This window comes from Gymnoscopelus microlampas (assembly GCF_963454915.1).
Source record: "Gymnoscopelus microlampas genome assembly, chromosome: 11".
Taxonomy (NCBI): Eukaryota; Metazoa; Chordata; class Actinopteri; order Myctophiformes; family Myctophidae; genus Gymnoscopelus; species Gymnoscopelus microlampas.
Genome location: NC_139948.1, coordinates 36730611 through 36742769, shown reverse-complemented (window position 1 = coordinate 36742769; position 12159 = coordinate 36730611). Strand labels below are relative to the sequence as shown.

The 12159-nt window shown below is 40.4% G+C and overlaps 2 protein-coding genes across 9 annotated transcripts in view; both read left to right on the top strand.

Annotated features, from left to right (window-relative positions):
• Window positions 1-6533, top strand: part of brd4 (bromodomain containing 4) — a 40726-nt gene extending 34193 nt beyond the window's left edge. For 5 of the 8 annotated variants that reach the window (XM_084072725.1, XM_084072724.1, XM_084072722.1 and 2 more), the window contains exons 11-19: window positions 2-100; window positions 195-584; window positions 849-1718; window positions 1821-1933; window positions 2167-2317; window positions 2431-2561; window positions 2858-3063; window positions 3150-3390; window positions 3639-6533. In XM_084072725.1, the coding sequence (XP_083928851.1) occupies window positions 2-100; window positions 195-584; window positions 849-1718; window positions 1821-1933; window positions 2167-2317; window positions 2431-2561; window positions 2858-3063; window positions 3150-3390; window positions 3639-3707 (2270 nt within the window). In that variant the 3' untranslated portion in view covers window positions 3708-6533. The remainder of the gene's footprint in view (window position 1; window positions 101-194; window positions 585-848; window positions 1719-1820; window positions 1934-2166; window positions 2318-2430; window positions 2562-2857; window positions 3064-3149; window positions 3391-3638) is intronic. The other 3 variants (XM_084072726.1, XM_084072721.1, XM_084072720.1) reach the window with 2 other exon arrangements.
• Window positions 6534-7782: 1249 nt separating this feature from the next.
• Window positions 7783-10673, top strand: pet100 (PET100 cytochrome c oxidase chaperone). Its single transcript, XM_084072164.1, has 4 exons — window positions 7783-7875; window positions 8120-8206; window positions 8871-8903; window positions 9815-10673. Exons 1-4 carry the CDS (start codon window positions 7849-7851, stop codon window positions 9911-9913), a joined length of 246 nt encoding a protein of 81 aa, XP_083928290.1. The 5' UTR covers window positions 7783-7848; the 3' UTR covers window positions 9914-10673.
• The last annotated feature ends 1486 nt before the right edge of the window (window positions 10674-12159 follow it).

The following is a 12159-nucleotide window of genomic DNA, read 5'->3' as shown; positions in this document are numbered from 1 at the left end:
GTTGTTGACAAGCCCATGGAGACCATGACTTCCTCCAAAAAGGCTGGGTCCTCCTCAGAAAGCAGTGGCTCCAGCTCAGACAGTGAGCGTGAGGAGACGGGTAAGGAATGGTTCTTTGACCACTGGAAACCTCTGAATTTATAATCCTATGTGAAAATGAGGGAAAAGGCTAACTAAATTGGTCTCCTTTTCAGGAATGGCCCCAAAACAACAGAAGAAGAAAGGCCAGTCTGTGAAGGAAGGGAGGAAAAGTCATCCAACTCATGTTCAGGGTGGTCCTACAGCCCAGGCTGGGCCTCGCTCCCAGTCACAGGGTCTCCATCCTGGCATCCAGCTGAAGCAGCATCAGCCTCCCCCCACAGGCTTCATTGCTCCCCCTGTAGCACCTCTGGAGTCTTCCCAGATGCTGGAGAACAGCTTTGACTCCCTGACGACGCACTTTGGCCCGCCCCTCATGCACCTGTCCCACCATGCTGGCAACTCCTCCTCACCTGCACCCCCTCACCCACTCAACGCTCACCCTGCCGCTGGGCCAGTGTCTCCGGAGACTCACCCCTTCCTCAACCCCGTCCTCCCATCTCCAGGTATGGCTCCTCAGATTTGTGGTAGTCATTTGGACAGGGGTGATGTTTTTGCCTTATTCCATCCATTACCATATTAACTAGATATTGGTTGGATATTAATTAATCAAACTTGGTGGGAATGAATAGGTTGTGCCGAAGACGTTTTTGGGTTGAAAATCATATCTGGACAATTGCATAGTGTATGCACACTTTTGAGGGAAGTCTTTCTAGTTGTTAATCAACTTTTTCTTTTCCATTCCCTGTCTTTATTTGACCACATTTTAGCCTTGCACAACGCCCTGCCCCAGCAGCCTTCTCGGCCCAGTCACAAGGCAGCAGCGATGCCTCCCAAGCCCCCCCAGCAGCAGCCAGCACCACCACCACCACCTCAGCAGCAGCAGCAGCAGCAGCAGCCGCCGCCCATCCAACAGCAGCTGCAGCCCCAGTCATCAGGCCCTCCACAGCATCAGCTTCCCTCTCACATGCTTCACCCTCCTCAGCCTGTGCACCAGCGGCCTCTGTCCCCTCCAACACTTACCCCCCAGGGCTTGCTCTCCTCCCAGCCACCCCAGATACTGCTGGAGGAGGACGAGGAACCGGGACCCGCAATGCCCCTAAGCCAAGTACAGCTATACCTGCAGCAGCTCCACCAAGGCCGCCAGTCCCAGCAGACCCAGCAGCAGTCCCAACAACTCATGCAGACGCTCCAGGCCCAGGCACGTCAGCAGCAGCAGCACCAACAACAACAGCAGCAACAACAGCAGCAGCAGCAACAACAACAACAACAACAACAGCAACAACATCAACACCAACAACAACAGCAGCAGCCGCAACCAAGCCAGGCTCCTCTCTTGCAGTCTGTACAAGTGCAGTCTCAGTTGTCCGCTCAGACCTCCCTGCCTCCTCCCCAACTCTCTGCCCAGTCTCATGCTCAGCCAGCCCCGTCACATCAAGCCCCGCCCCAACAGATGCACTCGAACCCAGCCCGCCATATGCAACACACACAGCAGATGGATTACCAGCAAGGCCCTCGTCAGACTGGTCAGTCCCAGGCCACACAACACAAGGTAGCCCTGCCCACCACCAAAGCACAGCAGATTATCCAGCAGCAGCAACCCTCCCCACGTCAGATCAAACCTGACCCTTATAACACTGGTAAGTAAAAAGATATATAATAGGAACATCATTATTTGTAGCACACACTGTGCTGTGGATGAAGCAGGCTGTAGTGTTAATGACTTTATTTCTGTCTTACAGGTCACATGAGGGAGAACCCTTCCCCTCTCATGATGCACTCCCCACAGCTACCCCAGTACCCACCTGTCAGTCACCAGTCTCCACCTCAGATTCAGAACATGCAACCTAAAAAGGTGAGTAACTTTTCTTTACATAGCTATACAGTTGATTGCTTGGGGATAATATAAAAATATATATATATAAATAATATAATTTAACCTTTCCTCAAAATTAGCATTTTTGAAGCAGAAATATGTCACCTATATGATTTGTGCAGACCTGACAGAATCAGAATCAGAGCCATGACATTGAACCACAAATTTTGGCATACAACTGATATTTATGTCACCATTTGCTTCCCGTGCAGCAGAGGCCCCCTCCAAGTCACGCTGTGTTGAAGGAGGAGAAACCCCTCCCCACACCGGTGATGAGAGGAGAACCCTTCAACCCTGCCATGAGACCAGACCATCACAAACATCCTGACAACAAGTCCTCTAATCCTGGCCACGGCCAACAGAGTGAGTAACAAGACTACTTCCTGTTGTTCCTGTTTTAACCTGTGTGACAAAGTCTGTGATTTTATGGAGAGTTTATGGAGGATGCTGAGTCTGTGTGTGCTTGTGTTGTGCAGATGTGAAGTCCATGGACACCTCCCGCCCTGTCATCCGCTCCTCAGAGTCCACCGGGCCGTCCCCTTTACTGCAAGACAAGGAGAAGTTCAAGCAAGAGTCCAAGGTGCCTGTTGCCCCAAAAAAGGTACAGGTGGGTGTTTGTTTGTCAACAGATTTTCAAACATTAGTGTATTTCGTTAGCATGATTTGAAAGTTAAAACATACTGCTGGCAAGGGGAAAAAAACTAAACATTTAGAACTGGCAACAATTAGTTTCACAATATCCAGATAAAATATAACCATACTCTAGATGTGTCTGTTTTGCTCCACATCAACTGCTTTTTGCCTATTCAAAGCAGCCACTTTTGTGATCAAGTCAACACATGATACAGGATGGATCAATGACGATTATCTCTCTTCCTCTTGTTACCGTCTTGTCTGTTACAGGACGTGAAACTGAAGAACATGGGCTCATGGGCCAGCCTGGCACAGAAGTCCACGTCGGCCCCTTCATCTGCGGTAAAGTCCTCGAGTGACAGCTTTGAGCAGTTCCGCCGTGCTGCCAGGGAGAAGGAGGAGCGGGAGAAGGCGCTGAAAGCCCAGGCAGAGCAGGCAGAGAAAGACCGGCTCCGCAGAGAGCAAGAAAAACTACGGTAAGACAGACCGAGAGAGGAGACGGGAGTCAAGAGTAAGCATTTTGACTTCACCTGGGTATTAATTCACCTCTCTGTCTTCCCAGGGGTCGGGATGAGGAGGAGGTAATGGAGCCCAGCAGAAGCCGGCACGAGGAACCTCGCAGTAGGCGGTTGGAGCAGCAGCACATCCAGGCCCCTTCGCAGCAGCAGCAGGAGCCCCCACCCGCTGCTGTCCAGCAGCCCCCCCAGCCCCCCACGCCACCTCAGGCCTCAGCACAGAGCGGACAGGACCAACAGAGGGAGCTAGCACGACGCCGAGAACAAGAAAGGAGGAGGAGAGAAGCGGTGAGATTTCGCCTTGTTTTTAAAAGAGCCTGTGTTTATTTTGATGTTTTCGTCTCGTTAGCTTCTAAAGATGCACAAAAAGATTGTACAACAAAGTTCATGAGCTGGCTTTGAACTCATTAAGCCTAATTTATACAGAACTTTTAAGCCTGTCCACGAAGTACGAATTAGACAAAAATCTTTCTTGTTGTTTTCATTCTCTCGCGTCAATTCAACCCATTTAACCCATTGTTCTTTTTCCTCCCCAGATGACGGCAACCATTGACATGAACTTCCAAAGTGACTTAATGGCTATCTTTGAAGAGAATCTCTTTTAAGATGGAGCTCAACGGAAACGTTACCTGCAAAAAAGAAAAGACAGGATCTTCCTCTGAAAAGAGATATTGATCATGTACTACAGAGGGACAAGGAGTCTATGTAGACATGTCATGGCCCTCAGAGACTGAATTAAAAAGCTGGACTGGCCCACAGTGACGTGCGGTCATCAGCTACCAGCCCTGTGGACCGAAAGGACATGGTGAACAGGGAATACAGCATTGTACTGACTGTAACAAGAGAGAAAGGACTCCTGTTGACACAATTACTGTTGTCACATGTCTCTTAAATGGCGTGTGCTGGAGCAAAGGCGAACAATAATTGTAAAAGGAAAAGACGTCCCAACAACTATGAAATGCTCTGAAAAAGTACTGACAGACTGCCGAGGTGTTGTGAAACTGCCAGATGTCTGAGGTGGTGAAGAAGACTGGTCTTTTTATGTTCTGTTTAGTTTAGTTTTGTTGTACGTTGAACACATGCAAGGGTGGGTTCCAGGAGAGGGATAAGAAGAAGAAAAAAAAATAACTTCCATACTGTAAAACATATTTCTCAGCAGAGAAGGTACAGTTTGCCTTACACACTATTTCCTATACAGACGGTATGTTCTGTGGCCTGGACACATGAACTAACCAATAACAACAGTTAAAACCAGGAGTTGGAGCAGTGCAGATCTTTTTCATCATGTAGGATCTACTGAAAGAAGTATTTTCTTATAGTACTATAACTGTTTATTTTGGATCTTTTTTGTTTTGTTTTTATCTTCTCACCAATACACTCCGCCACCAATGTCTATGCCAAACAATCCATTATCTTTTTATGCTAAAAGTCCTGGTCCCAAAACATGTAGGTAGCTAGCAAAAACTCCCCTAATATATGCATTATTGTTATTCCAGCAAGTATTTATCAAAAACAGAATCATTTGAAGTTTTTTGTATTACCTTGTCTGTTTGTGTGAAGATAGAGCAGGATCTTGCTGGTGGAGAGTGGGGGGGAAAGTCCAGCTGTTTCTGAGCTTTAGTTAGAGATTATGGTTTCATAATGACAGCAACACCATTATGTGTATTACACCTGGCGGTGGGAACACTTTTTTCATTGGCCTCTTTGCAACCAGCGCACATTTCACACTACTGAACCTGTTTATTTAATGAAAAGGTGACATGCTCCTTGTCCTTTGTTCCCTCAATTAGCCAGGATTTTATTCTGCTCTGATCTGACGTAACCACTTGAACCCTAGCATCCCAATTCTGGGGCGAACACTTGGCAAAAATTGAAGATCTAGTATTTTTGGCTAAGAGATTTGGTGTAGTGGGAAATAGGATCTGGTATAGAGCCTTGGGGGACCCCGGTCAACTAAGTAGACAGGGTTTAAGTGGTTGACTTTTTGGATTTAATAGCAATATGCAAAGAGGGGAGAACAATCAAGGAGATAAAACACTGAACAACTTAATTTCCCTGTTAACAGACACTTCCAGTAGAGTTTTCCGTACTTGTTGCAGGGATTGGAATGAGGCAATGAGCACTCGATTAGTCTTTACAACACATTTTCCTAATTTATTGAGGGCACGGTGACAGTGCAAGTATAAAAAACCATTGACAGAAGTTATATGAAAACATTGAAAAAACAAAAAGTCTTGATTTATATCATTGTTCTTTCGATAATAATGGATGTGAGTTCTGATTCTGTTATCTGAGACATTGTTAGGATTGGGGATTATTGAAATCTAACTTTAATCTCATCCTCTTGACTTGTCTGTTATGGTGTTTTCTCCAGTGCCTGTATTGTGTTGGGAATCTAGGTGGCTTATTACACTTTGGGTAGGAAGGGGTGAGTACGGACTGGGTGGTGTAATATTTGATGGGGAGGGAGATTTTGGAAGTTTGTGTACAAAGGAAAGTCAACATTTTATATTTTACCCATTATCAATAATCAGGTTTTAAATTTAGTTTTAGCTGGACTTCTATGACAAGTGTACACACTTGACAACTACTTTCTCATTTTCTTCAATCATGCAATTTTAGATAGATCTGTTTCCGCATTGCCACATTAGCATTTGAGTGTAAGTCTAGGTGTGTGAATGTGTATATTTGGATGGCTGTGCAACTGTATGTTTGTGTTTTTTGTTTGTGGTGCAGGGAGACATGTTCCCCATTGTAGATGAGCATTCTGTTGGTGAGGAGATTAAACGATGCTTCAGGAGAACTTGTTTCTCTGCTTAAGTCACCTTTTTATTTCTATGAAGTCCACCATATATGAATATATATAATTTTTATTATTAGAATGGTTTAAAAAAAATAAGGGGTTAAAGAGAAAAACTTCATTCCTTTAAAGCCTGATTTATGCTTCGGCGAAAAAAAGTGCTGTGCAACAAAAATATGATTTTCAACAGAAAAAAGCATCAACGCTTTATAGCAACGTGACTTGCTTGACAAAAGTAATGTATTTTCAACTGAAAATACTATTTTTGTTAAGCAACACTTTGCATAATGCCTAATTTATGCTCCGCTGTACGTGCGACAATGTCGTATGACGAAGTATAAGTTAGGCGTAGATGGGTTATGCCTTTGTTTCTTTTTCACAATAAGTGTTGGACATAATGTGCCATGGGTTCTACAGAGAATGTGCTGACCTGCAGCTCAGCCCAGAGTTTGCTTTATTCAGGTATTTTATTTTGTGTTACACCTTTTTTTTGGGGGGGAGGGGGGTTGTGTTCAGACATTTTCCTCGATTATTGTTTGGTATGTGAGTGGTCTATCGAGGTCTTCAATCTGTTATGATCATTGAATAAACTCATCTCTTTTATAGAAAATAAAAAAATGAAATAAATATCGTTGGTCTTTTTTTATTCATGGATCCAAAAGACACGGATTGATGACAGTTACGTTTTTAATCCAGGGAAAGAGATAGTTCTCAAATAATTGAGCAGAAAATAACAAGAAGGTTCAGAAGTAAGGTTATAAAACTGTAATTTCTAATGAATTTGCCGAGTGAAGCCTGATCCAGGATTTGTGCATCTTTAAGTCAAAACCTACGAAATGCCCCCATTAAGATTGATTTTGCATAAGGGTTTACGTGCATGTTCCATCCCTACAGTGATTTTTTACATGTAGACCAAATTGTATTCTATGAAGCCACATTGATCCATGGCTCCAGAATGTTCCCCATTGAAGATGACGTGGCCTCGGTGGGTGATGATGAATGGAATGGGGTCCTGTCCTGTGATCATCAGGATTAGATTCAGTGCAGCTCCAGTATGCAGTAGACTGCTAACATTACAAGACCTAGTGGAGATGTAAAGGGTTCTTAGATGAGACACCAGCTGTTGGTCCTTTAGGCCACATCAGAGACTATTTATTGGTTTAGTTTTATTTAACCTCTCCAGAGATTTTCAATGAAAACAATATAGATATATTTTTTTTAACCAAATGGGTCACCATGATTGGATTTTATGTGGCCACAATGTGTTTCATATTGCTTATCATTTTATCATTTTGTAAACAACTTCTCTTTCAGTGTGAAATAAAATGTCCTCCCTTTTCCTTGTAGCTTGGAAAAAGTATTCACATTACTCACTTAAGTAAAAGTATTCAATACTGCAATGAAGAAATACTCTGTTATAAGTAAAAGGTCCAGAATTCAAAATTTACTTGAGTAAAGGTACAAAAGTATTGGTATCAAAATGTACTTAAAGTACCAAAAGTAAAAAGTAGCCATTATGCAGAATGTCCCATTTAACAAGTTTTCAATACAAATCTTTCGAAAATAGCAGATCTACGGCTATTTTCAAATGGTGGAAATGTATATTGGGTTGAAGTGGTTAATGTATGTTTTGTAATAATAATCAAAATCTACAAAGTAACTAGTTCTAGTGTTTTCAAATAATTGAGTAAAAGTACAATATTTGCCTCTAAGATGTACTGGAGTAGAAGTAAAAGTATAGAAAAGTAGTGGAAATACTCCAGTAAAGTAAAACATACCTCAAAATTGTACAGTACTTGAGTAGATGCACTTGGTTACTTTCCACCTCTGGTAGCTTGTCGGTGATTGGGCCTTTTCGTGATGACGCGAGGGTCTGATGAAGCTGAGCTAACCCGGAAGTATCGTGAAGGTTGACTTTGTGAACCAAGCTCTGTGTTGTGAACATCATGGGTGTTAAACTAGAGGTGTTTCGAGTAAGTGAGAATAATAGATGGTTAGATTATATGATTTCTGATAGAAATATTGCTCATTGTTAATTTAAAGTACAGCTTTTTAGATTTTCATTGGCAGGGAATACGATAGTGTATTTCCACTTGAACTAGCCATTAGCCTTAGCATGGTCATGATGTAACTATGTTAACATTACCATGTTCTTATGGTTCTTATTATATATCTATGGTCAAAACGCTTTCTTATGTTTTTTTCCCCCCTCAACAGATGATGCTGTATATATCATTTCCAGTTGCCATGTTCTGGATCTCGAATCAAGCTGAATACTTTGAAGAATACATAGTGAAGAGAAAGGTCGGCTCAGTTCATGTTATTCCATTCCTGGCAACATATGCTTATGCCATTGGTTCTCAACCTGTAAGTCCCCAGACTTAAAATACCTCAAAAAGAAAGAAAATATATAAGACCATTACTGCATCAAAAGTAATCAACAAACTATACTATAAAAACTGGTCAAACATTGGCCAAATTGTCAAATATTATAAAAAAGAGGCAAAAAAATTGAAAATGTTCTATGAATTCAATACACAGGACCCCAATGGAAACAAGCCATAGTGCTTTCTTGGGTTCAATCCTTTTAGCATTGTATTTGTATTAAACTGTACTTTGTGTGCTTTTTTACCCCGCAAACTGTTAAAAGTATAGAGTCAATCAAGGCGATCTAGCTTGTAGATCTGCTATTTTCACAATATTTATCTGTGGAACCGAAAATGTAATGCCTCAACTCCTACATTCCAAGTGCTTATCAGGGTGGGGGGGGGTCCCCAGTTCAAATATGATTATTGTTGGGGGTCGCAGCCTGAAAAGGTTGAGAACCTCTGGCTTATACCAGTATTAGACCTTCTGAATGAAACACGAATATTACCCGACTTGTTGTGTTTTGTTTATTTTGAATTAACAAAGCTCTCTCTCCATGTATTGTCTTGTGTTCTTTCTGTGGTGATGTTATGATGTCCAGAGAGAAATTTTCCCTCCTGATGAGAACATGCATGTAAGTTTATTTGGCATTCTTTTTATTTTATTTTATTATTATTATTATTATGTAGGCCATGATTTCAGGGCTATGTTGTTGTTGTTGCTTCTTTTGTAAAGCACTATATAGTGCTATATAAATAAAGTTTTGACAAAGTTGTACATTAGCAAATATTTCCAGATTGGTATTTTGAAGGCTTGGAAATCACTAAATTGACAGATTTTCTATATTTTCACTCGTGTAGACCCATGTCGGCTACAACTCTTGTATTACCACATTTAGATTTATGCCTACATATTTTATTAGTTGCCCCCTCCATAAATGACGGGTTACAACTATAGGGTGAAGCAAGGCGTTCATGGGCTTTTTAATAGTATTTAGTTTACCTTGTATTTAAACTGTACATTCATGTGCTTTTTCTCTGCAAACTTCTAAATAAAGTATTCAATCAATCAATCACATATATATATATATGCCTATTTTAGATGTTTTCTATTATTATTATAATGTGTTTTTATTGATGTCTATGAGAGTTGCTGTAACACCTTAATTTCCCCTTGGGGATGAATAAAGTACCTACCTACCTACCTATATATTATGATCAAAACTTCATTTGAGTTTTTACTTTTAACAGAACAAATAATAAAACAAATATACAAATAAACATGTTAGAAAAAATATAATCAGAGAAAATCAGTAAGACAATTTATACACGCAAAACCCCCTCACAAACAACAATAGTATACAAATATACATGTATATTATATGAGAACACAAAAAATAATCAATCAAATATTTCAAATGCATGGACATAATATTTGTTTTTGTCTTGGCTTTTTTTTTCCATTCATATCATGCCGTTCAAAGCAACAATGACATATGTTGCTTCATAGGTTAGTTGATTAAGATAATGTCATCTTTTTTTGCAGAGGCAAGAGCTAGCAGATTTCAAAGAGCGAATGCGACGTCGTAAGGAGCAGCGGCATGAGCGGATGTTAAAAGAAACGAATGTGGAGTCTGAAAACTGAGGATTACATTTAGGGTTGGGATCCGGAACCGGAGGAACCTGGCGAACCGGATCCAACATTGAGGAACCAATTTCTCATTGAGGTTCCATCACATTTGGAACCGTTTCAGTAACTGTGGTTTTATCACACTGTCAGAGCTGGTATGTGGACTTCACGTCTGCTATACAATTACAATACCGGTGGTTCCCAAAGTTTTGAATTTTATGGACCACTATACCTCTGAGAGTGTACACGGGTCCATTGGGTTCCATTTGTACACTCTCAGAGTTACAGACCTGTTAGGGTCCATTGGGAACCCCTTATAGGAATCGTTAAAGGGAACCGTTAAGGAACCAGAATCGTTAAAATCCTAAAGGATCCCAACCCTATTTACATTGTGGAAGAAACAATTGATGTCCCCAGAGAACACAATGGAGCATCTGATAAACCAGGGATTGGACTGGCAGCCACTGGACTGACTGGTGCTGGAGCATGACAACTTGTTAATGGCTGAGTAGAACTAGGCTGCAACACCCCAGAGGTGTGTTTGTGTTCCAGGGAACTGAGTGTTATCAGTTTCAATTTAATCTCTGAACTGCTTACATTTCAGCTCTGGGTGTTTTGCTTTGTTCTGCTGCATTCATGTGGTTGTCCCCCAAAAATATCTGATTGCATCAGATAGAAATTGTAATTATTATTATGTTGTATATTATGTTTTGTATTGTGCAATTTCCTTGCACAACACTTGCCTTTTCATTAAATGTGTTTGCTTTGCTTTCAACTTAATCATTGCATTTCAAAGGATCTGTTTATCAAAAGTTTTCAAAACAAACACAACCGTGACATGATTTCTTTGTCAATACATATATAAATGTGTGCCATTTCATGTCATTAGATGACAATATCCAATGGGGTAAAAGTTATGTGGTTTGTAGATCGCCTACAGTGCTTAGTAAACATCTGGATACTTTGGAGCCCCAGAAGTGAAAACATGTTTATTTTTCGTATGTCGTGAACACGACTTATACAGTTTATGACGTTCCCATGACTTAAAAAAAGAAACACTATTTCACTTCTGGAGCTCCGGACCGTAGCAGGATCTTTTTCTTTTAGTGAAGAGAGGTGCTCAGCAATTCTGCTGCAGAAATCAGAGGTTGGGAATTTGTTGGACTTTATATTTATTTTTGTGTGTATATAGACATAAATTGAAAGTAACTGTCTATAACACATTTTTAATACAAAATACTAACATCTAAACTAGGAGTACAAAGAAGTGTATCTTTAGATTGTCATTCTGCAAGGTCGGGTATATTTGTTGAAATAAATTGTATTTTCACTTAATGGTGATGGAGTCAAAATAATGGATTTCATAACCTTATTCATCTTAGGATGAATTTTACATTTAGTAATGCACTGGGTCATTTTACACATGCATAGCCAACTGCAACATTAGTCTAGATGTCTATTGCTGTTTCTTGCTTGTATCTAGTGTTCATAACTTGAAATGTATTGCATATGCATATTATAGTACTTTGTAATGATCATTGTTGCATAATATTAGCCTACTTTGAAGCTTATGTGCCTCAGTGAAGACGACAGCCCTTATGAGGAAATGAAGACAGACTTAAGTGAAGCAGTTTTAAGCAACAACTGACTACCGGTATCCATTTAACTAATAGCTTTTCATTGATAAACTGCAATGGTTTCCATGTTGCCCTACATAAAACCTAAAGTCTAAAAGCAATATAAAGCAGGGGTGAAAAGTAACTAAGTAAGTAAAATGTTGAGGTATTTGAACTTGAGTATTTCCAATTTCCAATACTTTTACTTCTACGCCACTATCGGATCCAAATATTGTACTTTTACTCCACTACATTTTTTTAAAACTTTAGTTACTGGTTATTTTGTAGATTATTATTACAAAACATCCATTAACCACTTCAGCCCTGTATACATTTAGACTATCGGAAAATAGCTAATCTACAAGCTCACAATGTGTTGAGATGCGATGCATTGTGAGCTTGTAGATCTGCTATTTTCAAAAGATTCTTATACATTTTATACATTTGAAAACTTATGAAATGGGACATTCTGCATAAGGAGTACTTTCTACTTTAGGTACTTTTAAGTACATTTTGATACCAATACTTTTGTACTTTTACTCAAATTCATTTTAATTACCTGGACTTTTACTTGTAACATTGCAGTATTGATCCCTTTAAGTAAAACACTTGAGTACTTTTTCCACCACTGATATAAAGCCAAAA

What these genes read in the sequence shown, in the direction of transcription:
- pet100 (XM_084072164.1), top strand. Translation starts at nt 7,849, where the DNA reads ATGGGTGTTAAACTAGAGGTGTTTCGA. An exon ending in TTAAACTAGAGGTGTTTCGA is followed by an intron (nt 7,876 to 8,119) that starts GTAAGTGAGAAT and finishes CCCCCTCAACAG; the next exon opens with ATGATGCTGTATATATCATT. An exon ending in AATACATAGTGAAGAGAAAG is followed by an intron (nt 8,207 to 8,870) that starts GTCGGCTCAGTT and finishes TATGATGTCCAG; the next exon opens with AGAGAAATTTTCCCTCCTGA.